At 40.0% G+C, this 16,941-nt stretch overlaps 1 protein-coding gene across 1 annotated transcript in view; it reads left to right on the top strand.

Annotated features, from left to right (window-relative positions):
• Nucleotides 1–16,941, top strand: part of CNTN1 (contactin 1) — a 173,608-nt gene that overhangs the window by 6,779 nt on the left and 149,888 nt on the right. Inside the window, exon 3 of the mRNA XM_015822697.1 lies at nucleotides 9,632–9,810. Within this exon, the coding sequence (XP_015678183.1) occupies nucleotides 9,632–9,810 (179 nt within the window). The remainder of the gene's footprint in view (nucleotides 1–9,631; nucleotides 9,811–16,941) is intronic.

Genomic DNA, 16,941 nt, shown 5'->3' with positions numbered 1-16,941 from the left:
GGGAGGCAGCAAACAGCTGCGACCAGCGAAATCGCCTGCCACCGGAAGTCTTTTCCTTCTGTTTTAATCCTTAATCCCCTTATCTCTTTGTTATTTCTAATTTGAGTTAGTAGCACTTCTAATGTTAGAATAAAAAGTAGAGGTGACATTGGACATCCCTGTCTTATACCCTTGTTAATTTCAATCTTCTCTGTATTTTCCCCATTTATTATTACTCTAGCCTTTTGTGTTCTATATATTGACTTTATCATTTGTTCAAATTTCTCGCCAAATTTCATATTTTCTAGCTGTTGGAACATAAATTGCCAATTAAGATTATCAAAAGCCTTCTGGGCATCTAAAAATATTAATGCAGCCTGTTTTTCGGAGTGTGCTTTGTAATATTCCAAAACATTCAGTACAATTCTTGTATTATTCCTAATTTGTCTATTTGGTAAAAAACCGTTTTGATCCGAATATATTATTTGATTTAATATTATTTTTAGTCGTTCCGCCATTATTGTCATAAAAGGTTTATAGTCCGAATTCAACAACAAGATTGGCCTATAATTTTTTATTTGTTTAGGATCTGTATCTTCTTTTGGAATGAGGGTTATGTTGGCTTCTGTCCATGAATCTGGTAATTTAGCTTTCTCCAATACATCATTATATACCTCTAATAGTGTCATTTCCAAATCTTCATATAAGGTCTTATATACAGTACTTCCCCAGGTAGACCATCTGGCCCCGGAGCTTTATTATTTTTTTGCCTTTGTACTGCCACTCTTAATTCCATTGCTGTTATTTTTTTATTCAATAGTTCTCTTTGTTCTTCTTTCAATTCTGAAAGACCATTGGCCTTTAAATATTGTTTTATATTCTCCTCCTCTGTTTCTTCTTTTTTATAAAGGGATTCAAAATATTTCTGAATTATTTTTTTTCTTTTCTTCTATTTTATATTGCATCTCTCCATTTTTGTCCTGCAGTTCCTGAATAAATTTTTTTTCTTTTTCTTTTTTTAATTTGTAGGCAAGCCACCTCCCTGGTTTGTTTGCGTGTTCGAAAAAATTTTGTTTAGTTATTTTCAGTTCTTTTGCCAATTCCTCTTGTTCTACTATATTTAATTTATGTTTGGCCAGAATTATTTCCTCTTTAATCATTTCATCTTGTGGCTCCCGCTGTAATTTAGATTCTAATTCTTTAATCTTTTCCGAAAATATATTTTGTGTCTGCCTTTTCACCTTATTTTTCCTTGTTGTATATGCTATTGCTATACCCCTGAGATAAGCTTTTGCAGTGTCCCATATAGTTTGTAATGATGTTTGTTGTTTAGTGTTCTCTTTGAAAAATAGTTCCATCTCTTTTTTGATCCTTACGATAAATTCTCTTTCCTTTAAAATTTGAGTATTAAGTGTCCACCTTCTCTTTGTTTTTTTCTGACCTGTCCACACTATGTTCAGGGGGTTATGATCTGCCCATACGTTTGGCATTATTTCTATTGTCTCCACCTCTTGCCCTATTTCCCCATTCATCCATACCATGTCTAATCTAGACCATGATTTGTTTGGATTTGAGAAAAAAGTATATTCCTTTTTCCTGGGATTCTGTTTTCTCCATACATCAAATAGATTATATTCCTGCACCATCTCAAAAAATGTTTTTGGTAGCGTTTTTCGCTTCTTTTTATTTTTCATATTGCTAATATAATCCATTTTTACATCCACTATTGCATTGTAATCACCTATTATACAAATATTTCTTTGTCCAATTTCAATAAGTTTTTCATGCAGATCTTTATAAAATTCTTTTTGGTTTTCATTTGGAGCATAAATTGTCACCAATAGCCATGATTTCTGTTCCATTTGTAACTCTAATATTAATACCCTTCCCTCTGTATCTTAATATTTTATATTGGCTCTAATTCCTTTTCTGATATAGACTGCTATTCTTCTGTTTTTGTTCCATTAATGATGTATATAATTCTCCTAGTTTCGGAAATTCTAAATATTTTCTGTGTAGTTTTTTTATATGTACTTCTTGTAAACATACTATGTCTATGCCTTGTTTAACTAATTTAGTTAATATTTGTTTTCTTTTAACTGGTGCATTTAGGCCATTAACGTTAATTGATACTAATCTAATCTTCCCATCCATTATTTTACTTCTGGGTTTGTCTTGCTCTCAAACCTATTCCTCTTTCTTTCCTTTGTCTTCTCACCTCCTTACTTTCTTTCTCCTTCTCTCTCTTTTTTAACTCTATTTGCTGATCTTCCTGACTTTTGGGTTCTAGTTCTAGTTCTTCCCTGCTGCTATTCTCTTCTTCTTCCCCTTCTAATTGTTCATAAAATTCTCTTGCCTTATCCAGACTGTCAATTTTAATCCTTCTCTCCTGCCATGTTATCAGCATCCCCTCAGGAATTAACCATCTAAATGGAATGTTATTTTTGATAAGATATGCACTGAGAAATCTGTACTCCCTTCTCTGTTCCCTCACTTTTCTTGGGATTTGTTTAAGTGTTTGGATTTCTATACCTTTGTAGATTATTGGATCTTCCCTTGTAATCCTATATATTAGGTCTCTGATTTTTTTTCTGGCGAATCTTATATGTATCTCACGTGGTAATTTATTTCTTCGAGCATAGTTTGTATGGATTCTGTACACCTCATCTATTTCTCACAATATTTCTTATCTCTTTGTAACGCCTCAGCTATCAACTCTACCATAATGGTGCCCAAATCTTCTTCTTTATCCTCCATCACGTTTTGAATCCTTAAGTAAAACTCAACCCTGTCCATTTCCAAATGTGTAATCGATTCTTCCAATTTTTTATTAGTTTCCCTCAAGTTTTTATCTACTGTGTCAACTTTTTTCCCTATCTTATCCAATCCTACCTCTACTGTCAATATTCTTTCCTCATTTTTCACAATTGTTTTTTGTATCATTTCAATCTTATTATCTAATTTATTCATATCCCCTCTCATTTCAATATGATTTTTTGATATTGTCTCCTGCATCTTTAACATTGTTTCTTGAATAGTTAATAATGTTGTCTGCATGCATTGCATATTTGATAATACATTTTGCTTCTCTGTCCCCAACATTCCCTCTATTGTTCTCTGTCCAGGGGGAGATGAAGGTGTCAGTACTAAACTTGATATTGTTTTTTTCCCCATTCTCAGTGTTGCCATCTTAATATCTTATTTATCAATTTTTTTATTCCTTATATCCCTTTGTTTGATCAGCAAATCTTCTAACTTTAGTCCTCTTTTCTCCTTCCCTAGTCCTCTTTGTTTTCTTAACACCCACTCTCTCTAAAACTCCAAATTTTTTCACCCAACTTACATCATCAGCTTTTATTCCATTAGTCCATATATCCGTTCCTGTCTCTCACCGCCCAATCGAGTCCTCTCACCGTCTCCTTCACTTTCCAAACTCTCCACACTTCCTGGTTCACCTCCTCCGTTCTCTTCCAACCTCGCTTTTTTCCCACTTCTGGACCTTCTCCACGTTCCTGTCACCTTCAACGTCGTGCCCCGTCCTCTCACTGTCTCCTTCACTTCCTCTCACACTTGTTGCCGTCCTCTTCAGTTTCTCTCTTCCCTCTTAACCAAAGACACAGTCTCTCTAGGGCTCAGTATTTCCCCTCCGATCCTGTATCTCCCACCGTCAATCCGTTCCTTTCGCTTTCGCACGTCCTCTTGCCGTCTCCTTTGGCTTCCGGATCCTCACTGCGCTCCGCTCACTTTCATTACTTAATTGCATCCTCTCGTCATCTCCTTGGCTTTCCTGATCTTCTCCACAACCAGGTCTGTCTCCAACTTTCTCCTCCAACCACTTTCTCCAATCTTCCACAGCGTGTTCACTCTTTCTCCGTTTCTCCTAAATTGCCATTTTCTCTCCCCAATCTCACTTTCTCCGATCTTCTGTAATGCGCTGTTTCTCCGATCTCTCTAACGTTCCAAATTTCGATCTCTTCCTGTCCTGTATTACGTCCTCTAGCCAATTCCTTCACTTTTCCAACTTTCTACTGCTTCTCTGCGTTTGGTATGCAGCCTCTCTATCGTTCTTCTCTCCTTCCGACCATTCTTCTCACTTTCAATTTCGCCACCGCAACACGTCCTCTCACTGTTCCTTCCCTCCTTTCTCCTCCAACCTCACTTTCTCACCTTCTTCATTCTGTGCTAGAGCAGCACAAAACTTTCTTTGTTTTATCTCACTCCTGTTAATCCTCTGACTTTTTAAATGTTAAATCACAGCTCTTCCCCGCCGGGTTGCCGCTTATGTTGAGGATTTCCTCTTCTATTGAGGTTCCTTACAACACCAGAACTAATAGATAGGTAAATCTTTTAGACCTTTCTAATACTTTGGAATATTTTTATAAACTTTTAACTCACTCTTTGACACAGTCCATTAAGTATATCTTGCTTCCGTATCCTTTGTGGTTAGTCGGGGCCTCGGATCCGCCATCTGTTGAAGGCAGAAGTTTTCAAGTTGGATTTAAGGATTTTCCTCTGTCATAGTGGGTGCCTGCCTCACACCTCACTACTCCCCAAGGTTTCACCCTTTTCGCACGTAGCCCTCCAGACTCTCTGTGCCCCCGAAGGGTCTCCAAACTTGAAAAAATCAGACTCAGAGGACGGAGACTGTTCTCTTCCCTCTGCACCACCTCAACATCACCACCGGAAGTCCCTGTTCTGTTAGTTTTAAGATGCTTTTGGCCCACATTTCCCCCTCTTGTCTCTCCATGGACTGATGCATGAAGGATGAAGGAGTCTTTGGGAGCCTCCTCTCTCGGCCTTTTCCCTGGACACCATCAAAGTGCCCAACTTCACTTGACCATCTTATGAATGAAGCTATCGATTTCCCCCTCCAAAACTGTGAACGTCATCTCCTCTGTCTCTTCCCGTTACCCACTGCCACTAATGAAAGACATGCTAGCCCAAAGGGAAGATTTTTACTAAGTTGGACTTGCGAGAAGCCTACTACCAAGTTTGGATCAAGGAGGGCGATGAATGGAGAACAGCTTTTAACTGCCCCTTAAGGTATTTTCAATTCAGGTTCTTCCGCTTTGGACTACAAGGGCCCCCTGCTGTCTTCATTCAGCTGTTAAATAAGGTGCTGCATGAGCACCTGTACAAAGGGATGCTGGTCTACCTGGTTGACATACTGATTTATACTGAGATGATGACGGAGCATGTGAAACTGTTTAGAGTGGTGCTTTAAAAACTTAGGGCTGTTCAATTATATGCTAAACTTTCAAAATGTGAGATCCACCAGAGTAAAAAGAAAGAAATATTAGTACAACATACAAAAAAAATACTGCAAAAGACTAGAAACAAAAATTAAAATAAGCAAGAAAATGGTAAGAGAACACCTATCCAATTTGACGAATATAAATCAGTGGGACATGACAGATTACATCCCAGAGTTCTGAAGGAGCTGACAGATATTATCTCAGAACCATTGTACCACATGTTTCATAAATCCTGGAGCACTGGGGACGTACCTGAGGATTGGAAAAGGGCTGATGTGGTTCTCATCTTCAAGAAAGGGGGAAAAACAGACCCAGGAAACTACAGACCAATCAGTCTAACATCAATACTGGGGAAGGTCCTGGAAAATATAATAAAAAAACAGATCTGCAAACAATTATCTTCATCAATGACATAGATGACGGAATAGAAGGGGAACTCATCAAATTTGCAGATGACACCAAACTGTCAGGAGTAGCCAACACCCCAGAAGACAAACTCAGGATCCAAAAAGATCTTGACAAACTGGAACAATGGGCCGTATCCAACAAAATGAATTTTAATGTGGAGAAAAGCAAAGTTTTACATTTAGACAGGAAAAATTAAAGATATAAGTACAGATTAGGTGAGACCTGGCTCAAAAACAGTAACTGTGAGAGGGACCTTGGAGTCCTAGTGGACGATCACTTGACTATGAGCCAGCAATGTGCAGCAGCAGCCAAAAAAGCTAATACAATCCTGGGTTGTATAAACAGAGGCATAGAATCAAGATCACACGAAGTATTAGTACTGCTTTGTAAAATCATAGTGAGACCACACGTGGAATACTGCAACCAATTTTGGTCACCATATTACAAAAAAGATGTTGAGACCTTAGAAAAAGTTCAGAGAAGAGCAACTAAGGTGATCAAAGGCCTGGAGAATAAAATATATGAAGAATAGCTGTGGGACTTGGGTTTGGCTAGTCTAAAGAAAAGAAGAAACAGGAGTGACATGATAGCAGTATTCCAGTATTTGAGAGGCTGCCACAAAGAAGAGAGGGTCAAATTATTCTCCAAAGCATCAGAGGGCAGGACAAGAAACAATGGTTGGAAACTGATCAAAAAGAGAAGTAACCTGGAATTAAGGAGAAAGTTCCTAACAGTGCAACAATTAACCAGTGGAACAGCTTGCCTTCAGAAATCGTGGGCGCTCCATCACTGGAGGTTTTAAAGAAGAGACTGGACAGTCACTTGTCTGAGATAATATAGGTTCTCCTGCTTGAGCAGGGGGCTGGACTAGAAGACCTCCAAGGTCCCTTCCAGCTCTATTCTATTCTATTCTATTCTATTCTATTCTATTCTATTCTATTCTATTCTATTCTATTCTATTCTATTCTATTCTATTCTATTCTATTCTATTCTACAGTTCCAAACAGGAAATAGACTGGTTATTCCGTCTCACCAGCTTGTGGCACCAGTAATCACCTGAGCACAGGCGAAAGGAAAACCCCAAATTGGGGAAGGCATAGCGGACACTCTAAAAGCAGCACTAGAAGGAGACAAGTGGTTCCAAGCTCACAAAAATGAATGCACAATGCAAGGAGGCCTAGCCTGGATACGGACCAAGCTATATGCTCCAGAAACCCAAAGATTACAAGTCCTGGAGAAAAGCCTGATTCAGACTTCAGGACATTTTGGTTTTATAAAACCGTTATGCCTGATTAAGTGCTAGTTCTGGTGGCCTTCACTTAAGAAAGACATTCAAAGTTATGTGGCCAACTGCCCAATTTGTGCTTCAGCCAAGCGGCAAGGGAAAACACCAGGACTCTTCTAACCAGTGGCATAGCCTTACACTCCCTGGAAGGAAATTTCTATGGACTTCATAGTACAACTACTGGAAAGCACAGGAAACACAGTAATTTGGATGATCACTAATATGTTCTCTAAACAAGTGCATTTTGTGCCCTGCCATACAATCCCTTCCAACCGTACCTTGGCTAAGTTCTTCATCCACCACTTCTATAGGTTGCACGCCACTCCACAATGGATAATTTCCATCTGTGGAGCACAATTCACTTCCAAATTCTGGCAGGAGTTTTAAAAACTTCTTGGGACATCCCAAGGGCTTAGTTCCAGTCATCATCCGGAAATGAATGGGGTGTGTGAACATATGAATGGGGTTCTAGAACAATACCTGAGGTGTTACATAAATTACCAACAGGACAATTGGACAGTCTTTCTTCCATTTGCTGAAGTAGCCTACAATAACTAGGTTTACCCCTTTCAAGGTGACTATGGGACAGGACTTTGTACTCATGCCTAAGCTGCCCCTGGCCACCACCACCCCATTCTATGACTGGGTTGCCCAGCTACAGAATTCCTGGCCGGTTGTCAGAAAATCATTGGAGGAGGCAAGAGAAACTCATAAAAAGTGTGCAGACAAAAAAATGAACAAAACCCAAAGCCTTTAAAATAGGAGACCAGGTCTACCTCTCTATTAAATACCCGCAATCCATACAGCCTTCCAAAAAACTGGGACCAAAGCATGTTGGCCTTTTCTCTATCAAAAGAATCATCAATTGGGTCACAGTGGAGCTTGAGCTGCTGAAATCCCTTAGATGCATTCACCCTATTTTTCATTGTAGTTTTCTAAAATCGCAAACTCAGTCCCTCCTGCATCCAATGCTGCCTCTGCCACCCAAACCACTCATGACTGAGGGGGAACAACATTTTGAAATGAAGGACATTTTAGACTCTCGTAAACATGGAGGAAAGCTTCAGTATCTAGTGGCATGGAAACACTTTCCTCCTCCTGAGACTGAATGGAGACTTAAGCACATTAAAGCAGCCAAACTTCTCAAGCTCCTCCTTTCCATAACTAATATCCTGATAGTTCCCTATTATAACCATATATCTACCTTGTTTTTCTCTCTCTCTTTGTTGTGTGTTTCCTTTTGTTTTGCAGGACTGACGTCCTTGTCAAGGGGGGCATGATGTCAGATCCACCATCGTTGGTTGGTCCTTGCTGGTGTTCTGCCATTAACTGGGGAAGGGAGGGGGGAACAAATGTGCCATAAAGCTGAATTACTTTATGATGGGAAATTGTGAGGTGGGATAGACAGTTGAGGGAGAACAGAGCGTTTTGGAATTCAGTTCATGCTGACATGCTGGCATCTTCAAGCCCGTTTGCCCTGAGAGTGGAATTTCACCCATCCAAACACCTCAGCATTTCCTAAAACATCTCGGCAGTGCCAGATTGGCTATACACAGATGGACCATGGGGGTGGGGCTAAGGGAAACCAGGGGTTTAGTTCTGTATTGAAGCATGGGGATTTTAAATTCCGCTTGACTTTACTGCAATTAGCATCTCTTAGTAAAAGTGCCTTTTCACTTCAAGCAAATGGAGTTGAGAGTTTTACTTTCTAAGGGATCAGACTGGGGGAAGTCTGACACAAGGTCATACTTAGCATTAATTATATATTTCAAGCAATCTTATGTTAATTAACATTTTAGGAATTATATTTAACCGATATAGCTTTTGCCCTCATCTTTAAAAGTTTCACTTACCCAAAACATCATAGTGTTAATAATGTCTAATTTCTATTATAAAATATCACCATATTCTGCTATTATCTATATTCTACAGTACATTATTTGACTATTATAATGTAATCAAACAATTAATTTGGGCAAAAACTTATTTTTCAGTGTTCACAGAGCATTCTAAAAATTGAATCAATATTATATTTATCTGTTGTATGGAGGAGATTATATATAAGACAGATTAGATGCTCACCCTGGTGGCTAATATCTAAGAAACTACATTCTTAATTCAATTTCAGTAGGATCAAGTTGATGGTAGTATGATTGAATGAACTGTGAGAAACATTATATTTATTAAATTCTATGTATCTCTGAAAAGCATTTAAATAATTATTTTCAATTCTATAACCATATTATTTAGGAATCCCTGTCATTCTGTAACTAGCACAATGGATTTATTTTGAGGAATCTGTAAATAACACCTAGGAATAGTAGTATGCAATAAGATCAGATTTGTATTGTCAATTCAGATCAATTCAGGTCAGATATCTAATTCAATTTAGAAAATTAGTTTGATGCTTTAACTAATAAAATTATGTCATTTGGAAACCCAGTTTGATATTTTTTCCTGCATGCACGGAAGATTGTCTAAAATAAATTATCAAATTGGATTCAATTCAGACTGATTTAGAAACACAGTCAAATTCAAACTGAATTTCCAATTAAAACTTTGCACTATTCAATGAAACAGATACTGCCATAATCTCATTCTGTAGGGATAGATACCATGTTTTGGAGGCAATGTGTATTAAGGCAATTGAAGTGCTGACATAAGGTATTAATATTTTTTAAAAATAAATATTTTCCTTGAATAGGTGGCAACGTAACAACTGGGATGTTGATATTAAACTGACAAAAGAACATTATAGTATGGTAGGAGGTAACCTGGAAATCAATAATCCTGAGAAGTCAAGGGATGAAGGAACATATGTTTGCATAGCATACAATATACATGGAACTATTAGGAGCCGGGAAGCAACTTTAAACTTTGGATGTAAGTGGTTTTTACATGAACCTTTACCTTCACATGAACTCTTTGAAATGGTGTTCAGTAGGTTGGTATGTTACTGATTTAGTTTAGTTTGAATTATTGCCATGATCCATGCTGATTGGAGAAGTATGAAAAAGACACCATCTCCAGACATAATCACTATTTTTTTACTGTGATTAGAGTGAGAAAAGTGGGTGAATATGAATGGATTATTTTCTTCTAGAAAAATATTTGGGGATTTTTATTATATCTTTTAGATAAGCCTATCTGCTTATATTTAATGATGAATTTTATCAGTGCTAGTCTGTTACATAACAGTTTATTAAAATAAACCTTGTGCTTCCATAAAATAGTAGATGCTAAAATAATGGTATTTTTGCAACATGACTTCAATATAATAAAAAACATCTTATTTCAGTTTTTTACTAAAACTGAAAAACTTCCCAAACAATATTGCTTTAGGATCATTGTCACAACTTTCTAGTGCAAAGTTACCCTACCAATCATTTGTGGAAAATATGTCTTCATGATATATCCCTGCTTTCTTACCAGCCTATTGATAAGATGGTATGATATTACCTTTAGATATTTTAGCCTCAAGGCATGGTTTTGTTTGCATCCACAAAAGTAGATCTCCCATGAAGTCATATTAGTGCTCCTGATGTTGGAATTCAACTTTGCATGTATGGATCTGAAGCTGTGAATTTGTTAACTGTGAGGAGTAATAGGTTACAGTTAGCTTAGAGACTTGCACTTTTATCTGCCTTTTTTGTTTAAAAAAAGTGCTTTGTATGTTTCTATATAGCATTCTTCCTATTGGAATGGCAGGTGTGGAAGTTCTTTATTTATTGCAGCATTATTGAATTATGTGATTCCCAGCATTTGTGGAAAGTGGCTTTTTTTTTTAACAGTGAAGTCTCCCAGTTACAAACTATTTCTCTGCATTATTGAGTGAAGGCAACAATACTGTTGGCTTTGTTACTGAGACAAGGCAAAAAAAATGATTGTGTGTGTGCATGATTTCTTTTTTAGTGACATACTTTTCTTCAGTTCAAAGAGGAAAGCATATTACCATATTACTCATTACCTAAATGAGGCTGTAAGGACCTACCTCAGCTAAGCCACCCGAGAAAGCAGAACTCTTGAAACAGGCATTGTCTCAAAAGGAACTTTTATTAGGGGCTAATGATAGCAGGGAATCAAGGCGAGATCTGAGAGAAAAACCCATGAAGCTATATATTTTAAAAGCAACATTCAATACTCCTCCCCCCAAGGTCCCAGTGTTCATTTGAATCCCAGCCAATCCATAGGTGACATTGTGTTTTGGTAACCGGTCTTTTTGGCGGGCTTCTCAAGGTCTTTCTCACTTTTGATTTCTTCTGGCTCCAAGCACAAACCGTCTCTTAGATAAGAAAGAGACATTCCATCCCCTGGGGGAAGGGCATTTTAGCAGAAAGTGCAAAGCTTTCCCAAAAGCTCCCCCCTCCCAATAGAATGGCAGGACATAAAGAAAGGCTGCAGAAAATAGTAGAACCATTTTCTTTGGGGACCTGACATACGGACCCCCTAGAAAAATGGATAATCCACTTGTAAAAGGGAGAGAAACAAATAGAAGGACCACATTAATCAGGCTTATCAGTATATTTTGTGTAAAAATGCTTAAATAGCTTAGTAGTTCTAACATGCGTTTTATAAACCCATTCGTTTTGAGCAGGGGGAAAGTTTTTCCAATCTATTAAATATTGAGTGGAACCATGGTGTTTGTGAGAATCCAGAATGTCATGTACTTCAAAGTGTTGCTCCCCTTCCACCCAAACTGGTACCAGCCAGAGGCCTAAGATTTGATGTAATTTCAGGTTTAAGTAAACTACAATGAAAGACAGGATGGATCTGTCTTAGGCTTTTAGGGAGCTCTAGTTCTATAGTTACTGGGTTAATAATGTGTTTAATGAGAAAAGGTCCTACAAATTTAGGCCCTAACTCCTTTGAAGGCTGCAAGGATTGCAAATATTTTGTAGAGAGATAGACTTTATCTCCAATCTTAAAAGGTTTCTGCTCAACCTTCCTTTTATCAGCTTGAGTCTTATAGGCGTTTCTGGCCTCATCCAGTGCTTTATGCACTACTGGCCAGGCGTTTTGTAATTGTTTGATCCATTCCTGCAAAGAGGGGATGTCATCTCTCTCCAGAGTGCTGAAGGGCTTGCCACCAGTTGTAAAAGCCCCGGTGTCTTCCCTTGCCTCTGCTTAGATCAGCGGTTCTCAACCTATGGGTCGCGACCCCATTTGGGGTCGATCGACCATTTCACGGGGGTCGCCAAGCAAGGCTGTCCACCATTTTTTTCCCCTTTTCCGGTGGGTGCCTTACCTCCCTTGAGCTGGGCCAGCTGGTGGTCGGCCTGCTCCGTCTCTGCCGCTTGCCAGCTACGCCTCGGCCGGCGCAGGGGGTGGAACCACGCATGCGCGGCGCTCCCGGACAGGGAAAGTCCTCGACTTACGACCGGTTGGGTAGTCCTCGACTTGCGACCGGTTTAGTCCTCGACTTACAACCGGTTTAGTCCTCGACTTACGACCGGTTGGGGTCGCGGCATTAAAAAGGTTGAGAACCACTGGCTTAGATGCAGCACATGTGGGGCAACTCGCCACTTAACTTTCTATTTCCTTTTTCAAGGAAAACCACCGAAATTGCCTTTTTAGTAGGTGTAGGATTTTTATGAATCCAAAATGTCCCACAATCTTTGAATCATGCCCAGCTTGCATTATTCTCAGTCTTAGGGTTGCTCGCACGTATAGTTTTTCCCCTACCCAGGCTAGGTCGTCTTTGATTAAACATAAGTTCTTATGGCTCTGAAACCACTCATCAGTTTCTAGTGCTTTTTTGAAATCCTGGCATGCTGTTCAGTCTATTGGCATCATGGCCTTGCTTTGTGCTCGGGTAGTGACAGGCGCTGCAAATTTTTTAGGAGGCATAAACTATGCAACTATTTCCAATTTAACACTCAGAGAGTTTTTTAGGAGTATAGGAACGGGGTTGCAGTTGGCCTTCCTCATTCCTCTGGAGCAGGACTGCCTCTACAGCCACATCACTAGCATCGGCTTGAATGACAAAAGCTTTCTCCGGATCTGGGTGCTTTAAAATCGGCTCCACAGAGAAAAGTCTCTTTAACTTTTCGAATGTGGCTTGACACTTCCCTATCCATTTCAGCAGCTGGCTGGGTTTTGGTTTGTGTACTCCCTTAGTCATTAGTAGGTTTGTGATGGGGAGTGTGATTTGCGCAAATGAGGGAATGAACGGCCGGTAAAAGTTCACAAAACCTAGAAAACTTTGTAGCTGCTTTCTAGTACGAGGTGGGGCCCAGTCTAATACCGCTCGTACTTTTTCCAGGTTCATCTTGACACCCTTACTGGAGATGCGGTAATTCAAATAGTCAATATGATCTTTGTGGAATTCACATTTGGAGAGTTTGGCCTATAGCTTAGCAGAGCATAGCTTATTCAATACTGCTCTAACTAATTTAATGTGTTCATGGTTTCAGTGTAGATTAAGATGTCATCAAGGTAAACTAAAACTCCTTTGTAGAGGTGCTCATGCAGAACCTCATTAATTAATTGCATAAACACAGCAGTCCAAAAGGTAGCACCTTAAATTGGAAACAACCCATGGGGCAATTAAACACAGTCTTCCATTCATCCCCCTCCAGTATTCTTTTGCAGTAATATTTTCTCCAGCTTGGAGAAAAAATTTCCTTTTGACAGGTGTGCTAACATGTCCTTCATAAGGGGGAGGTTTTCTATGCACACAGCATTCAGTCCTCTATCATCTATGCAGAGATGAAGTGACCCATCCTTCTTTTCCCTGAATAGCACGGGGGCTACCACCCAGGGTTTTGCAGGCTGGATGAAACCCCATGCTAAGTTCTTTTCAATGAACTTATGAAGTTCATTCAGTTCTTGTGGGGTCATGGAGTACATCTTCAGCTTTGGAAGTTTCACCCCTGGGATAATTTCAATGGCACAGTCTGTGGGTTGGTGGGGCGGAAGCTCATCCAACCTCTGTTCGCTGAACACTTAGTCTAGGTCTTGGTATTCTGGTGGGAGGCTCTGCAATTCCTCTTCGTTGAGGGTGGAAGCTAATTCGCGACATAGTCCATGCCTTCCACCCTTTCCTTTCCTCTTCTTCAGGAATTTCAAGTGCCCTTCCCTCCAATCTACTATGGGATTCCATTTCTTTAGCCACACCAAGCCTAATACTAATGGCCACTCCATGCTAGGAGCCACAACAAATGCTAAAGTCTCTGAGTGGTCTCCCATAGAAATATGCAATGGTCTGGTAGCAAAACTGGCAGGGACTCCCCCTGCGATGGACCGATCGAGTTGGCAGAAAGTTATTGGGGTCTTTAGCCTCCTGAGTGGTATTCCCATTCTCCCCACCAGCTCTGGGCTGACTAATTTTACTCTCTTCTCGGCACCCGGTATGAACAGTTCTAGGGGCATGGTTATGGGATCAATTGGGCCACTTATCAAGTGGTCATTCTCATAGTCACTCTCAGCTGCCTCAGAATCATAGTTGGCAGGAGCCAGAACTTGACCCTCGACCTACGAGCTCGGGGGATTTCCACGGTCTCCTCGACTGCCATCACCAGCTCTCTGGGGTGTGGTGTCATTTTTGTAGGTCTGCTGGTGGATTGCCGGTCTCCTCTCTTGGCTGGTACCTTGCTGTGACAGTCAAGTGCTCCTCTTTCCCGCACTTAAAGCATGCAATAGAGCAGGGTGTGGTTGGTGATGGTCGGGCCATCTCAACTCTCTTCTCCAGGGTTGGCTTGAAGGTGGGTTTCACAGGGTGGTTCTGGTGCTTGCTTTGATCTATTTCCACCTTTCTGCTAAGAGGCACCAAGTATACAATTGCCCTGGGGCCCCTTGGGCCACACAGGCATTGTACAGGTCTGCATTTAGGCCATCCTGGAAGCAACTCACCAGGATGTCCTTTGGTCAGTTTAATCGGCTGGCCAACTCCCAGAATTCCTCAGTGTACTCAGTTACTGGTCGTCGCCCTTGCTTCACCATCTTCATGTGCTCGCGAGCTTTTTTGTCTGCCAGATGGTCTTTGAAACGATGTCGGAGGGCTGCCATGAACCAGTTGAAATTTTTCAGCTCCAGAGCATTGCAGTTGTAGAGGGTCACCATCCAATCCGCCACTGCGTCTTCCAGTGCTAGACTTTCTCCTCATCTGTAGGCAGTGTTCTTCCATATATCTGCATGTATGTGAATACTTGGGCTAGGAAGAATCCCAACCTTTTGGGTTTCCCATCAAATTTCACCCCCAACAGAATTGGCTTCAGCTTCGCTGGTTGGGGTATGGCCCCTATGGGTCTCCTCAGGCACTATTAGCTCTTCTTCACCTGCTTCCTCCTCTGCTTCTTCCTCCGATTCCTATTGCTCTTTCAGCTGGCCTTTCAGCTCCTTGAATGACTCTCACACATATTCCATGGTGTGCTTTAAGATAGCTTTCATTGTCTCTGAATTTGGGTCCACCAGTCCCTTTTGGGGGGGAGCAGGCTCTGGCGCTTTCTTCTTTACCTTCTTCGTTCCTCCACCATGCATGAGAGTTACTTTTGGAGCCTTCCCTTCCCAGTCCTATTTCTTTCCAACCCCAAATGACCCCCTGGCTCGGTCGCCTTCTGCCAAGGGTTCAACCACTCCTAGATCCCTGGAAGTTCCTTCCCCGGGGTCTGCTAGGACGATATCTCCAGCTCTCTATTTGACCCACTTCCATGTCGCCAGTAGGAAGGGACATGTCGGTTGCGACCCACCTTGATAGGGTAGCTGCCTCTTTAGGTTGGGCACTATGCAGATCTCGCCTTATATAAGGACCTACCTTAGCTAAGCCACCCGAAAAAGCAGAACTCTTGAAACAGGCATTGTCTCAAAAGGAACTTTTATTAGGGGCTAGTGATAGCATGGAATCAAGGTGAGATTTGAGAGAAAAACCCACGAAGCAATATATTAAAAGCAACATTCATGCATGAGAGTTAACCGGTCTTTTCGGTGGGCTCCTCAAGGTCTTTCTCACTTTCGATTTCTTCTGGCTCCAAGCGCAAACTGTCTCTTAGATAAGGAAGAGACATTCCATCCCCCGTGGGAAGGGCATTTTAGCAGACAGTGGAAAGCATTCCCAAAAGCTCCCCCTTCCCAATTTTGAAGACATTAACAATGTTCATGCACTATAGTAAAAATTTAAAAGAAAAGAATTTAGAATTTATTTATATTGAAAGGTTATTATTTTCCCTGTAGAATAAATGCAACATTTTATTTATGGTGAATGAATCCAGAGATGGGTATAATCCTGATGACTACTATTAATACTAAAGTCATAGTTATTTAAGAGACTTTGCTATAAATTAAAATGAATTGAATATTTCAAATTTAATTACCTATACATGTGCACATGTGACCACCTCAGATTTTTGCAGCCTCTATTTCTTGCAAAAGCAATCCCACTCTAAGCTTATTCCTGGAAACTGAAGAAAAAGCCAAGAAATATAGTTGCAGCCTTTTCTTTTAGAAGATTTTTTGTTTATTTGTTTGTTTAGTTCAGTGAATAGAGATAAAAAGACAAGAGCTTTCAAAGACTGATTATCAATTAATAAAATGGAAAACACTTTCAAGGCAGACTTGATTCCTCATGATTGCATGGGTATAGCCACACAATTCTCTGGGAAGCATATGTGAGTGGCTTGCTGTTGCCTTTTTCCAGAATTTTATTTTCTTTTTAATTTTCCCATTTAGTCTGTAGCCCTGATTATCTCACAAATATTAAGCAAATCCAAATTTCTTGGCTTCTAAACAATACCTTAGCAAACTTTAAATTCTAGCAGTGGTGGCTAAATAGAGTAAAGTCTCAAATAATTGATGGATATATGTTAAAATAGTTTGGTGTTTAAGTTTCAAGTTTCAAGTTTCAAGTTTATTGCATTTATATCCCGCCCTTCTCCTAGTGGACTCAGGGCGGCTTACAGCCAATTAAAAACAGAACAATCGATACAAATCTACAAAATTTAAAATCAATTAAAAGATATATTCAATAGGCCTATTCTTATTTTAAAATTAATTAGAAACCAATTTAAAATGTCCCTAGGC

The sequence above is a fragment of the Protobothrops mucrosquamatus genome, unplaced genomic scaffold (genome assembly GCF_001527695.2).
Source record: "Protobothrops mucrosquamatus isolate PMUCROS unplaced genomic scaffold, P.Mucros_1.0 scaffold1645, whole genome shotgun sequence".
Lineage (NCBI taxonomy): Eukaryota > Metazoa > Chordata > Lepidosauria > Squamata > Viperidae > Protobothrops > Protobothrops mucrosquamatus.
The sequence above is the reverse complement of the archived record's forward strand: the minus strand, read 5'-3'. Positions and strand labels throughout refer to the sequence as shown.